This window comes from Ptiloglossa arizonensis, chromosome 5 (assembly GCF_051014685.1).
Source record: "Ptiloglossa arizonensis isolate GNS036 chromosome 5, iyPtiAriz1_principal, whole genome shotgun sequence".
Lineage (NCBI taxonomy): Eukaryota > Metazoa > Arthropoda > Insecta > Hymenoptera > Colletidae > Ptiloglossa > Ptiloglossa arizonensis.
The window spans coordinates 4199725-4215180 of NC_135052.1; the positions used below are offsets into that span (position 1 = coordinate 4199725).

The following is a 15456-nucleotide window of genomic DNA, read 5'->3' on the forward strand; positions in this document are numbered from 1 at the left end:
GATAAATCTTTGTAGGAACAATTGTTCCATTTCACCCATTCGTTTGTAATTTCGATTCATTTATTTCGAAATCGTCCCACTGAGTAATTATCTCGTCAACTAAACCGAGGTGTAGATTACGTTCACATTAAAAGTACATTAAATGCGTATTTGCCTTTACTGGATTTACGCAATCCGCCATTTTCATTTCAAATGTCCACCATCCCAGAACTGTTTCTCTCACCGCTCGTATCCAGGAAATAGATCGCATCGATTTATGGAAGATTACGAAAGTGTTTACAAATAGTCGTTAAATTCACGTACGAGATACAAGTTGTTGATATTAAGTGGTTAAGCGGAATCGATTACGCCGGCTCAGTTCGTAACGAGAATCGAGGTTAGGTATAGAAGCGACTTTCGATCGCTTTTACGCAACCGGTGAAGGTTACATTGTTATGGCGTGTAAAATTTCACCCAATAGAGGCAATAACAACGATTATGATCGTTAATCCGTATCTAATAATAACTACCGCAAGATCTTCGTTACGCGTAAATATTGGAAGAAAATGTGAAAGAAAAATAATCCTCGTTATCGAGATACAAAACTACCTGTGAATATTAAGTTGTTCGGAAAGTCGTTTCGTTTTTTTCGGTGAAAATGAAACACGATTTTTTTGGAGTATATAAACATTTTATTAAATGATATATTCTCCATTTTGGAAAACGAAATGACTTTCCGAAGAACCTAATAGGTAACAAGGTGAAATGGGACAAACATTTGTACATATTTGGTTACTCGTGCGTGCCGAGGTTGCTCCCATGTTACGGTCACGTGTTTCGATGCACCCTGTACAGACGTACAGACGTATAATAATGTTTAGACTGGTCACAGTGCTTCGAAGGAAAATAGAATATAGAAGATAGAAGATGAAGAGACACACCTGGCAATGAGGCAGAGCTGGAGCTAGAATGTTTGTCGAACTCGTCCCCGGCGCCTGGTGTGCGCATCAGTCGGAATAACAAAGCAGTTGTACAGCAGGGTTTCAGGAAATTTCAAACCGCGTTACGACACGTAGCAGTGGTACACCACGCGCCGAGAACACCGTTCGGGTGTTTCGCGCGCGAAACACCGCGAACTTTTCGATCGTAACGAGAGAGACGTGAGTTACATCGTTCGATTAACGCGCAACGTTCCGCGGCGGATTGAACCGTTGTTTTCGGAGCTACGTTTGTGCCGGTGGTACCACTGCTACCGCGTAGCCTACGGTATAAAACGTAATGATTACATCTAATCGAGGTCGCAGATACGCGACTCGAGAACGGCGCACCTAGGCAGCCAGCGTCTACGAGAAACGACGCCCGATCGGTGGCTGTCTGTTGCTCCCTTCGACCGCGAGTAAAACCGATCGATCACCTAAAACGTAAGTATCTAAAAGAGAGCGGAAGAGAGTCGCGCGGTGTATGAGAAAACGTGGGTGGTGGGGGAAATGGAGACTGCGGACGGGAGAGAAGGGTAGAGGGGGACCACGAACGGACGATTCGTTACGGACGTAGAAGAAAGCAAAGGATGGACGGACGAACATTCACGCATAGAGAGAGAGAGAGAGAGAGAGAAATAGAGAGAGAGAACTGGGAGACAGTATAGAGAGTGTGTGAGAGAGAGAGAGAGAGATAGAGGCGGTAAAGCGTCGCAGAAGAAATCTTTTCAACGAAACGAGCTAACGCTTCTAATGCGTCTAAGTGCGACGAAAGATCGAATCGAGACACAAACGCGTCGATCGATTCGTCCGTGACGGGACGACGAGTGTCGCGAGAGTGGGGGGGTCCGTGACCGCCGCGCTTTCGTTCTTTCTCCTCGCGCGTCGAGACGAATCGGAAGACGGAAACTCAACAGACTTGGGAAAGAAACGGGGAGGGAGCGACGGAAGCTGAATGGGTAAATTGGGACGTAGGGGGTGGGACGACGGCAAAGTAAAACTGCGCGGCGTTAACCAAGGGGCAGAGTTCCTTTCGCAGAGAAGAGAGAAACCGGAGACAGCGCGTACTAACTGTGGAAATATAGAGTGTAGAGTGGTAGGAATCGTAGCGATCAACGTACCTGGCCCTCTCGCGTACGGATCGCGAGTCGCGGGAACTTGCAAGTGATCGCGCGGCGACGGGCTCGTGTGCGGCGCGTGGGTCAAAGCCTTCTGCACCAGTCCGGTCAAGTTGGCTAGCTGTCTCTCCATGTGTTCTACCCTTATCCTAGAGCAACGAACGGGGAAAACCAGTCGTTAGTGAGCAGAGTAGTCGCGATCCTTGCTTGTCGTTCGCTCTCTAGATTTAATCGAGTCCAACGCGTCTTTAAGACGAAGCAGGATGTTCCACGGGATGCACGATACGTATAATATATGTATATGCTACGTAACAACGATGCAACGTCGTTACAGTAACTCCTCGTTAAAACGTCGCGTTCGTACCCCGATAAAACGTACCGAACCGTTCCCATTCGCTGCACCGCCGACGCGGATTAAAATTTCTCATATTTACGACTTCGTTCCCTCAAAATTAACACCAAACACGGATATTATCCGAACTATTCTCAATTACGCGCAACGAAAACATTTTCGAAAATTATTCGTAACACGTATAAGGAGAAATGGTCCGAATAAGGTCGTGTTTGGTCTCATTTTTATCGGAAGATTCTCCCCAATCCGTTGATAATACTCTCGCGAAGATGCAACGAGAATTATAAAAGCTTTTAGGTTGCATTAGCGACTGTCACGCTGACACGCGCGCGGCACCGCTTTGAAGCTCGTGGATATATACACCACACTTGGTGTACGTATCGCGTTCGTTCTTCCGGTTGGATGGTATCCACGTGGCTGACTTTTCGGCCCGAGACACGAAAAGTCGATTCCAGGAACAGATTTTCTATCGTTCCTCGTTAAAGCTTCCCGAAGTGGACCCGATACGTGTACATTTTAACGCGGAGTTACTGTATTTGGTGTCCCGTGCAAGGTCAGTTTCGCCATTACTCGCGATAAACATAACTACGACGGCAGGACGTTGTACACAAAAGCGCTCCATATGCATTCTCTTTACAATCGCTAATCGGCATGCTGCATTCCACCGATCTGCTATATAACGTACAAGCGGCTCGCGCAGAGTGTAGCAAAGGGGGACACTGATTTTATCGTAATTAGACCCGTGTCTACTTGGTCGACGTCGCGCGAACACGCGACTGGTTTGTTTCAACGATTGTTTCGAACAATATACAGTATACGGGCAGACGCTTAATTGCGACGTTACGAACGACGTTACTTGGCTGTCGTTAAATCAATGAAACGTCGTACACCAGAGGGAACGATCAATTCATTTTCTCGATAGTTTTGATCAATTTTCCCAACAATTTTCAGTTTCGTTCGCGATGCATCGAGTCGAGCACCTTGATCGAACTCCAACGAATTCCAACAATTTAAAGCATCGTTACCGCATTGGAGTTCTCAAAGTTTCTTTTTCTACGTTAAAGTGTCCAGTTTAGCGCGTCGTGAGATAATACAACGTGCGCGACAAGTACGACCTTATCTTAAAGATTGTATTTTCTCAATTTTCCACCGTCTTAAAGAGCCGATCTATCATCTCGATGGAAAATTAACGCGCGTTAAAAATTCCAATACAGATCTTTACAAATTTTTCTAGTCAGAATCTTGAATCGGATATCTAGACGGATTTCAAATAATTCAACGTACTCGTGTATCGAATTTCAAGATCCTCGATTTCAACCCTTCGCACTCGAGGCTCCTTTGCTACCAGAAACCGACGCCTCGAGAAAATCCTTTAAAATCGTAAAATTAATCCGGAATGGAAGATTTTTATATACTTAAACGCATAGACGCGTTCACAGTCTACGAGAACGTAATATTTCAATTCCAATTTGAATTCCAAACCACGAGCGTTTCCCCGGATCGAAAATCGTACACTGAATTAAATGGTCAGCGAAGATTTCCTCTCGAGTTCCAAGGGTTAAAAACTGAAGAATCACGAGCGAAAGGAGTAAATAAATGGAGATCTGTGCGACAAAAGAAGCAAAAAAAACAAAAAAAAAAAACTGTTCGTACATGGTACACCGTAGATCGGTGAATCAAACCACCAACCGGATCGCTAGTTGGCGCGAAATTGCTGGTAGCGTAACCGCGAGCTAAGTTCTTTCGTTTGCTCGCACTCTGCGGCCGAGCGCGATTGAACGCGTTTACATGTACGCAACTATATTCCTCGCCCAATCCCCGAGAATTCAGCGTTTCCGTTTCGTAGGAAAACCTCGGGTGCATGCTTCGACGCATACTATACATGCATTGAACGAAACGACGCGCGTTCCGGGGAGAGTTGGACTTTTTCGAACGGTCGCGAACGAACGTAGCAGTATTCGTGTCTCGAAGCGAGTGAACGAGCTTCCCCCGGGTCAATGGAATCGACGCTCGCGTCGATCGATGAACTCGAAACGCGAGATATTATCCGCGCGCACAGCCGCACGGCTGCCGTGTCGATGCACGGACGAATATAAATAACTCAGATCCAAGGGAGCTTCGGTGAACGTAAACCGATCCGAGGGAAGCGCCGCTTTTCACTTTCCGTCAACATATTATACGAAGCGATCGTTTCTCTTTCGCGTTCAAACGCGTTCGTTCCCGCCCGATGAATTCTTCATCGTATCGGTTCCATCCTTCTCGGAACTCCCCGCGAACGGTAGCCGTGGAATCTACGGACGACTCATTCGCAAGCGCATTCGATCTATAGTCCGTTCAACTCACGGAACGATTCGCGTAAACAAAACCACGTGACCCCCGGTGTACATTCCCATTGGAGCGCCGCGTCCATTGGCGTAACACACCGTAGCTACGACGCCATAGGCGCCTCGAAACACGCACAAAGATTCGACCGTTGAAAAATCGATAGCGGAGTTAGTTTCGTTAGAATACTGTTGGCGAACGGTAGTTGAATCGATGGTAAGGTAAGTTTCGTTGAAATAGTGTTGGATCTAGGAATCGGGGAGCCAACCAGCGTTATTCGTTACGATTATCGAATAATTCGTTCGCGTTGAACACTAAGAACGAATAACTTCCCGAGAGCGTGGATACACGCCTCGCTGAACACTTTGTCGATAATTTTTATACTTCTCGATCAGCAGAATCTCCTAACTTTAATCGCCGTAAAACCTCTTATACGAATTAAACGCGAGGCAGCTCCGCGCGACGCAATTTTAATATTTAGGTATTACGAGACATTTATCCTCGGATGCGGTAAATTTAATAAATGCAGAAAAATGGGGTACGCGTTACGGTCGGGAGGGGCGGGGCTTGTCGAGGAAACGCGGAAGCTGGACGATACGATGGAAAATATACCCTTATAAATATTAATTTTGACACGAAAACAGTTTCTCGTTTAATTTACACGATCGAGTGTTCAAGTTGCTTTTTCAACAACAATTGGAGCGTCGGTTGCTTTTCCATTTTCGAGATTTAAATTCATCTTTCATCGTATTACCTTGTTCGATATCTTCGAAACTTTCTCCGATTTATTCATCGTAAAACTGTAAAACGATACGTTGCTGGTCACTTGTGAATAAATAATGACTCGTGTATATTCTGGTATCTACTGTCGCGGTCACGTGGTTCATTTTACGCGAAATCTTGCGACTCGGACAGGGGGTGACGTTAATTCGTGTCGTTCGAGGAAAATGCAGCGCGACCGAATGCATTCTCCTTTCTTTTGCAAGCTTCTAATCGTCACGCTAGATGGCGTTAGTACAACTGCGCGACGTAAACCGTAGTTTCGCTGTATCGTCGAAACCCTTTGAAACGACTAATCTCTGCACCGACAATTCGCACGAATCGCAACAAAATAACAACGCTCCGTCAATAGCTACGGAATATTTAACTTGTAAAACAAATTCTCCATTCGAACGTGAAATTATTTACGAAATGTGTACCTTTGATACATTCCTCGTATTTATTTCGTACAATTCGATGCAGAAAATATACGATATTTTGTGTACACAACGTTCGAATAATATACAATACATAATTTCCATGTACCGGGATGTGCTTTTAAAATGCAACGATATATATTTAGTAAACAATAGTTTAGTTCTTGGATCGATAACCTATTTTGAATTTTAAATATTCCGTGGCTACCAACGGAGCACTTTTTCTCTTTTTTTTCGCTAGCAATTCGTGCAACTCGTTGCATGTATGCATAGGTCGATGGTTTGAAAAAGTTTCGAGACGCTCTAACCTCGCGGTTTGCGGCGACTCGGTTCACCTATGTTGCGCAGTTCCGTTAACTTCTTCGAATTGGAGAATATTTGAGAAAATATTTCACCGAGTCAAAAATAAAACGGACAATTACTCGATTTGAAATACGAATAAACCGATCCGAAGGAAAATCGTCCCTTCGAATGATATATCTCACGGTTATTTCAAATGACACGTAACCGAGTGAAATGTTACGATAATAAGTATTAGATGTTTTCTGTGGATCTTTACAGATCTTCAAGAGACAATTGTTATATTTAAAAGTCTTCCGTCCGTTTACAAATAATAATAATAATAATAATAATAATAATAATAATAATAATGTCCAAGGTTTGTTTCGTCCCTTGTTTTCTACGGTCGAAAATTAGAAGCTTGCGGAGATGTAGAAAGCGCAAATTAGAAGCTTGCGGAGGGGAGGAGAGTTGGGCCTTATTCTCCTCGAATGGCAGTAATCGGTCTCCCCACTCCCCGACGAACGCAGTACAGCAGTGGCGATCGTTCGCGGAGCACCGCGATCGGTAGTCGCGGCTCTATCGAATTGAATACAATGTTGCTCGGTACCGAGTAGCGTCGTAGTTTTGACCACCGGGTGGCAAAGGTGGTGGCGCTCCTGGAGGAAACGGAGATCGCGGTGGACCGGAGGGCGGACGACCTGGCGGTTTCACGCCGTATAGGCTGTACGATTCCTCCAACAGTTCCGTATCGCTGCACCACCCACAACAGAGATAGACGTATCCGCGCTATCAGCCATCCACGGTGACACGCGGCAGCGAGTCGAGCGCGAAAACGCGATGGTTTTGTCCCGTTTGACGCTCTCACCGACACGTTTCCCCGCTTTCCGTTACACAGCTCGTCGAAACACGCGTGACTCGCTTCGACCACGAATCGGGGACACAAAAACGCGAAAATAAAGCCCGCGCGAACGTGCACCCGGTTTGACCTTCTTCCCAAGTTATAGCACATTTTTGTTTTTTTTTTCTTTTTTTTTTTTTTTACCCCGTTAACGTCCAGCTGTTCGTCTCCGTAAGCGTAACCCGATTCGAATAATTTCACTTGTAAAATATAGCACGGACAAGGTTGCCCCAAGGACTTATCGATCGTTGCACAGAGACGATTTATTGGAGTCAGTTGCGCTAGTTTACGATTGAGAATAATCGTCGGAGGTCAAACGGTGGCTACGATTTACGAACGGGCAGGAATAGATGCGAACTGCTCTTTATCGTTTTCGTGACCCCGATTCACCACCGAAGTGGATTCCACGTGTCTCACGATACACCCTGTATAGCGCAGCGAGGAAAGTGTCCGTCCCGCTCTTGTGTTTCTAACGCTTCTTGTTCTCGTTTCTAACGCTGTTTTTTCTTTTTTTTTTAGCGCGACGCGTTGCGGCGTAGAATTACTAATGACTGGGATGCAGCTGCGACCATAAGTAAGATTCCGATGCGTACCTGGTGTACTTACATTTAATCCTGAACACGGTTTTGGATTTCAATTTTCGACAAGTAGTTCGAAATACTACGGTTTAAAAAGAAAAAAAAATAATAATCTTTAACTTGTCCTTTCGAAACAGAGTCGAATAGTAATAGAGCAAATCTTTGAAAATGATCTTCAACTGGTCCTTTCGAAATACAACAGTGATAAAGGAAATCTTTTAAAATTATCTTCAACTTGTCCTTTCGAAATACAACAGTGATGAAGCAAATCTTTTAAAATTACACAAGTGCGCAATAATTGAACGGAAAAAGTATATTCACGATACAAACGAACAATCTTTGCTCTTCTTTCGCGCAATACGCGCGTAAGTTAGTCAATTCAGCGTTACGGAAATATTCTTATTTTCACGCGCCTAAAGCGACTCGCTCGTACACGGTGGTTTCCGGCTAGTTTTCCCACGAGTTCGGTCGAGATTGTCTTTCACGCGAGTCTTTCTCACGAGACAGTCGATCAAATCCTGGGAATAAATCTCTCGCGAATCTCGACCGATTACGAACCGCTTTGGCGAGAATCTTGTCGCGTGGGAGGATTATCACGAGTCGAGCCACTTGTTCGTACGATGCAACGAATTCGCGTCAGCGAATGTGTATAGACGGGAGAATGAAAGATCTGTCGCGAGTGGGCGGTTCTTTCCCGTTCTATTCGACAGAATATTCGACACCGCATTTATTACGCGTACGAACGAACGAGAACAGTATTTATTCAAGGTGGTCCGCAATTCGTGGCAGAGACAAGGTTTTGGAAGATTTTGTTGCACGAAATAATACAAAAATCGAGAGCAAAGAAATTAGCTGCACGCGTATAACGTATAACGTATAACGTATAACGTATAACGTATAACGTATAACGTATAACGTATAACGTATAACGTATAACGTATAACGTATAACGTATAACGTATAACGTATAACGTATAACGTATAACGTATAACGTATAACGTATAACGTATAACGTATAACGTATAACGTATAACGTATAACGTATAACGTATAACGTATAACGTATAACGTATAACGTATAACGTATAACGTATAACGTATAACGTATAACGTATAACGTATAACGTATAACGTATAACGTATAAAGAACAATCAATAACGTATAACGTATAATGTATAACGAAATTTTCAAGTACATTTTCCTCGAAAATCATCCCTCCGATGCAATTTCTCGATTTTCGTCTTATCCGAAACCGCAAGATCCCCCTGACCTCGTTTCTATCACGAATTACGAGCCACCGTGTACATCTTGTTTCACAGATGTACGACCACTTTGGCTCCTGTCTGAAAGACAATTACCGAACCAGGTACACACGGATACGTCTTTGAGAGCGTTCTCTTTGTACCGTGTATCCTTTCCTCGTCTTTATGACGGAAAATTCGTTCTTCAATCTTTGGATACGTACGAGGGTTGTTTAAAAATTTCCTACCCTCCCGGTACAATTACTCACGAATCGAACTCTATTACAAACGTTCGACTCGTTCTCTGAAAATAGATTACGCTCGAGAGCGATCCATCGTCTGATCTTCGTTCGGCAACAGATGGAAGCGAAGCTTCGAAAAAGAGCGCGTTTCATCGCGAACGCGCGCACTGATCATCCCGAGAGACAATATTCGTCGAATTTCGATCGATGTTACACCCGTCGACGTATTCTAAATTGAAACGATTCTTGACCGTCGATCCTCATCGAAGCGAGAAACGTAACGTGCAACGAGTCCGAATCTCGAATCTCGACGAATCGAATCGGGGCAAACGCGCCAATTGCACGGAAGATCGTATCGAGAAACGGGAAGGAAAAAAAAAAAATAAAAATAAAAATAAAAATGTAAATACTCGTACACGCGAGGTCGTGAACTTTTTCGATGATCGTTCGATGGTCGATCACTGCTCCGTATCTTGAACTCGTGCCGCAACGCGACTATCGAAAGAGATTCATAATTCACGCACGCTCGAGCGGTTTTGAACGCGGTGGTCCCTCCCGCGCGTTCGGATCGCGCGATAAATATCGTCTTTCGCGATAGACGATGTGAAATTCGGTCCACGGAGCGTCAACATCGTTTCGCAATTACGAGTTAATCGAATTTCTGTGACCCGTTTTTGCACGGCAGGTTACTCTTCCCTCTCGTGGATAAGGCCACGGGTCGTTGAACGGCCGTCGAAAGAGACTGTTCGCGAGGAAATTCGTCAAAGCGTGAAATCGTTGTCGAAGAGACCTCGCTCTCGCTGCGAATCGCTCGATTACCGTTGTAATCGGGCCTGAATTACGCGTTTACGGTGAACGTGGGTGCGAACGTTCGATGAACATCGCGGAACACCGGTTACCTGGCTTCCTCGTCGATGACGGGCGTTACGGTTCCCGAGTACTGCGCGTAGTACGAGTCCTCGTAGCTGCTTCCGGCGCTGTACGGTCCAGGTGGGTATCTTCCGGGTCCGGAGCCTCCGCCTCCGCTTCTTTCGGGACTGCTCATGTAACCACTTTCCCCGTGCAATCGATCTGTAGAATCGTAAACGTTACTGCGACTCGACGTCGTGGGAGCATCGTTGCCTACGGTCGAGTTCGCGAATCGTTTCGTCGTACGAGAAGAAATATCACCGCGCGAATTTCGGAGCCGAAACGGTCCTCGAGCGCTCGAGGACATCGCTACGCGACGCGAGGAAGCTCTCTATTGTATTATCCACGACTTTCCGTTGCACGATTGCGATGGCGTGCTCGTATAATGGTCGAAAATCGGTACCGCCAATTATCCATCAATACGCGAACTACCGGTGGAGAATTTTCTTTTTCAAGCGGACCGTTCGAAGAGGACAATAGAACGGGGTACAATGGGACCGCGTTCGGTCAGCCGACGTATTCGTGTACTAGTATAGTATTCTTGGAAACGACCCTCGAGTTGAAGGAGCATAAACAGCGACGGGTACGACTCCCGATTGAAATTTTATCAATACCCGAGACATTGCCGTGATCGGCTCGGGGCTGGTAAAGGTGATAAAAACCATTGTCTCGTAATCGTGAAACGGTCGTTTAGGTATGCGTGCGTATGTCACAGGTCTGCGCCTTTTACCGCCATCGTGACTCAACCATCGCCCGACGGAAAGTCGCTAGCAAGAAAGAACACAGACATGCCCCGCGCGGCAAGTAGAGGAGAGTTGCTTAATCCGTACCGGTCATCCGAATCGTTCTTTTTCTATTCCTTTTATTGCCGGATGCAATCGCCACGTGGTGTTTATTCAGCGAAACGACCGAGTAATAAAAAGTTTACCTATAAATTTCGTCGTTCGTGATGCAAACACTTTGAAAATCCGAGTCTATTGATATTAGGTTGTTCGAGAAGGCACTTCGTTTTTTTTTTTTTACTGAAATGAAACACGATTTTTTTAGAGTGTGTAAACATTTTATTAAATTATATACTCTCCATTTTGGTGAACGAAATGTCTTTCCGAACAAGCCAATAGAATTTTTGCGAATATTCCATGCGTTTACGTTTTTGTAAAGGTTCGTTGTAAAATATTTTTCTAAAAATTATTCCGGAATTGTACCATCGTAAGGTTCGTACCTCGTGTCGGTACAATTCCTGTTTATTGTATCGTGTATGTTAACTTTGTTTATTTATCGATAAAATACGTTCTAGTAAAACGTTTCCTTTTCGTTGTCATACTTTTAATTATTTTCATCTGTAAATGGACTACTTTCGAAGGACGCGCAATTTTAAGAAGGCTTGCCTCGGAAGATCGAGCTGCCATTTTCGATATTTGTTTACGTACCGTAACACGTTACAATAAACGAAACAATGACTTAGGCAGTGCCACGTGTTGGTGACGAACGGTCTGTGTTCATTTTGCCGAAAAGGTTGTTATGTTCTTGTTCAATTTTCCACAGTCAGTTGCAAGCAGTGAGTCGAGAAAAGCACACATTACTGATCGTCATTCGCATAAAGTTAAATCACTGTATTACTAGACACGCGGGATCCGTTGTATATTATAATAAACCAAATATTATAACCCGAACTTTTACAACATAACAGATACCGGATCGAATTTTATAAACGGTACATGTATTGCAACTCTCCTCCATTCTCGAAAAATCGTGTCGTAGGAGTTGTGCGTCGGCGTACGGTGAAACCGACGAAACGCGCGTCGGTGCATGGTGAAATCGACGAACCGGGCGTCAGTGCACGGTGAAACCGACGAAACGTTTATCGATGCACGATGAAACCGACGAAACGCGCGTCAATGCACGGTGAAACCGACGAACCGTTTGTCGATGCACGGAGAAACCGTCGAATCGGACGTCAGTGCACGGTGAAACCGACGAATCGTTTGTCGGTGCACGATGAAACCGACAAATCGTTTGTCGATGCACGGTGAAACCGACGAACAACGCGCGTCGGTGTACGGTGAAACCAACGAAACACGCGCGTCGGGGTACGGTGAAACGAATTGTTTGTCGGTCCACGGTGAAAACGACAAACCACGCGTCAGTGTACGGTGAAACCGACGAATCGTTTGTCGGTGCACGGTGAAACCGACGAACCATTTATCGATGCACGATGAAACCGACGAAACGCGCGTCAGTGCACGGTGATACCGACGAACCGTGCGTCGGGGTACGGTGAAACCGACGAACCACGCATCAGTGCACGGTGAAACCAACGAAACACGCACGTCGGGGTATGGTGAAACCGACGAATCGTTTGTTGGTGCACGGTGAAACTAACGAATCGTTTGTCGGTGCACGGTGGAACCGACGAAACGCGCGTCAGTGCACGGTGATACCGACGAACCGTTTGTCGGTGCACGGTGGAACCGACGCACCGCGCGTCAGTGCACGGTGATACCGACGAACCGTTTGTCGGTGCACGGTGGAACCGACGCACCGCGCGTCAGTGCACGGTGAAACCGACGAATAGCGCGCGCGATTGTTGCCGATGCTAGAGTCGAGAAGACAAAGACGTAACATTCGAGCGTGCTTTACGGGATATCAAACAGTTCTACGAATTTTGCAGTGACGGCGGGAGCGGACACGATACGTCAGGGTTGACGGCGATGCTCTACTGTAATTACTGTATGCCATATGTGGGAGGTTACGTGTACATCGCAAGATACTTTGTGTCTTCGAAGGTGTCGCGGCGTCCCGTTCGATCGAATAATATTATATTTAGCACGACGAAGACGCAACTTTCGTCTCGACGGAACGGTTCGATGTGTGAACCCATTCGCGACGGACGATGAAAAAAGATTCTCGATCGTTTTCGGTAGCAATTTTCGACACCGTTGCAACGCATTGCTCACGATTTTCTTATCAAGAAAATACAGTAGCCTTGTTTTATTTTTATCGCTCGAGATGGTCGCGCGACTGTTTGTTCGCTCTCGGACCGTTCTTCTACCTAAACGACGAAAAAACGATGAATCCACCGATACAACTACGACGCGTTCTTTATGCAACTGATCGCCTGGCGATTGGTCTCATTGTAATAAGAATATCGTAACGGATGATTATTTATCCATGCAAGGTAAAACTCGTAAACATTGTCCTCGATAAGAAGAAAATATGAAATACTATTCTCGATACAAGTAAAATATTGTTCTTAGCACGAAACGTGAAATTTTCCCCGGCGTTATTTATTATTCTTTTTTACCATACACGGCTCTCTCCGTATTTTCTTCGCGTACGTCGATGTATGATCTCGCTTGTGCGACAAGCTCGAAAAATCTCCCATGACGTTCTTATTCCTCGCGTAGGACTAAAATTTCTTGTTATCTTTTAAAGGCGCCATAGCGATCACTGTTTTGCGTCTGTTATTTTTAATAAAAGAATACACAACGTAATTATATAACGAGACATTCTCTTCTATCGAGATTGTTTTAGCGAGCGATTTGAAATTCGAAAAACGCGAATCGCACGGTTTCCGGGACCATTGTGCAGAGATCGTAAATTGCCAAGTCTTTGCAAACTGAACGACATAAAGAACTAGGCCTCTTTAAAGGAGGATGTTAAAGAGTGATTAAAATGCGAGAGAGTCCGGCACCTTAACCATTAATAAGAAATTGTGTCACGGGTTTCATTTAATCGCAATACTCGAGCTTGACAATAATTGTTATTGCGTAGAATTTATCTGAATTTTACTCTGAAAGATACGAGAATAGTTTTGATCCATCGATAATAATATTATCCAGATTCTACTCTGAAAAATACGAGAACATTTTTGATCCATCGATAGTGATACTATCTGGATTATATTCTGAAAGATACGAGAATATTTTTGATCCATCGATAGTAATATTATCGGGATTTTACTTTGAAACATACGAGAACATTTTTGATCTATCGATAGTGATATTATCTGGATTCTATTCTGAAAAATACGAGAACATTTTTGATCCATCGATAGTAATATTATCGAGATTCTACTTTGAAAGATACGAGAACATTTTTGATCCATCGATAATTATATTATCGAGATTCTACTTTGAAAGATACGAGAACGATTTTGATCCATCGACAGTAATATTCGAGTTCTACGCCAATGCGTTCGTTCGAGTCGTCGCTCAGTTGTCGCTTCGTCTCGCTCTGTTTCGATGCCTCTCTTTCTCGATATCCGTCACCCGATACGCGTAACTCGAGATGGGACTAGTTCGATTCGTTGGCAATTTACGATCTCAGCACGGTACTCTCTCTTGCGAAATTTGTCTCGATCGCGTCGCTTAGGTGGGAGAAAGGGCCTTACGCTCGTCGCCGGGTGTCGAGGCCCAGCGATCACGGTCGTTGCGAATGGGTTAATCCCTCCGTTTGCGTCTCTGTCGATCGAGCGCATCGCCGATCGATGTTTTCGGGTCTTGGAATCGATCTCGGTGAATTCTCGAGCTTTCTTTCGCTTCGAGCGAGCACTCGCTGAGAATTTTCCTCGATACTCTCCGTCCTGACATAGTATCAAAAAATCGTAATAGGTTTCTTCAATACGGGCCTTCGTTTTCGAGATATTTTTATTTAAAGTTTGATACAGAAATAGAAAGTGAATTAATTAAATGTTTTTAACAGAGCAAGTCGGTAGAGCGAGTGACTACGAAGCTTTGTTGGTGAGGGATCGAACTCCGGTCTTCTTGTTTATTTTTCTTTTTTTTTTGTACAACCTTGAAATGTACAAAAATGTGTGTGATTAATTTTTGCATTTAATGGCAATTCTACATGATATCAATATTAAGAAAAACCTTAAAATTTTAATATAAGAAACAGAAGCAAATAAAGTAGTAAAATGGAAATATATGTCGCAAATATTTTCCTGTATTATTCATTCTTATTAATCGTTATATTGGTTATTCGTGTTGCCACTATTGACGCTGATTGTTTTTGGACATACTCGAAACAATTGTTAGAGCGACGGTAATCTTCGTATATCTAGAAAGGGTGTTCGTATACCCTTTTGTATATTTCCAAGAACCTAGCGAAAAGAATAAATTTGAACTTACACAAAGTGTAGTTGTCACCTGTGGTAAATCTGGAAAACTAACAAAAGATATCTATGTCGTTTATTAAGGGAAGGTTTTAAAACCATACGTAAAAAATAAAAACTTTCCATTACGTTGTAGATTCGTTTTTGCATTTCAAAGTTATACTACATAAAAAACAAATATCAACGACAGATTGGGAGGATTTGATCCCCACTATCGACAGCTTCGTAGTCACTCCCTCTACCG

General features: G+C 44.3%; 1 protein-coding gene across 19 annotated transcripts in view; it reads right to left on the reverse strand.

Moving 5' to 3' along the window:
- LOC143146994 (uncharacterized) overlaps nt 1-15456 on the reverse strand; it is a 284039-nt gene that overhangs the window by 26642 nt on the left and 241941 nt on the right. For 9 of the 19 annotated variants that reach the window (XM_076311775.1, XM_076311774.1, XM_076311785.1 and 6 more), the window contains 4 exons: nt 10087-10258; nt 6834-6989; nt 2078-2223; nt 921-974 (listed from right to left, as the gene is read on the reverse strand). The exons of 1 other annotated variant lie outside the window; for it this stretch is intronic. In XM_076311775.1, coding sequence (XP_076167890.1) covers nt 921-974; nt 2078-2223; nt 6834-6989; nt 10087-10258 — 528 coding nt within the window. The remainder of the gene's footprint in view (nt 1-920; nt 975-2077; nt 2224-6833; nt 6990-10086; nt 10259-15456) is intronic. 9 more of the 19 variants (XM_076311789.1, XM_076311788.1, XM_076311784.1 and 6 more) reach the window with 4 other exon arrangements.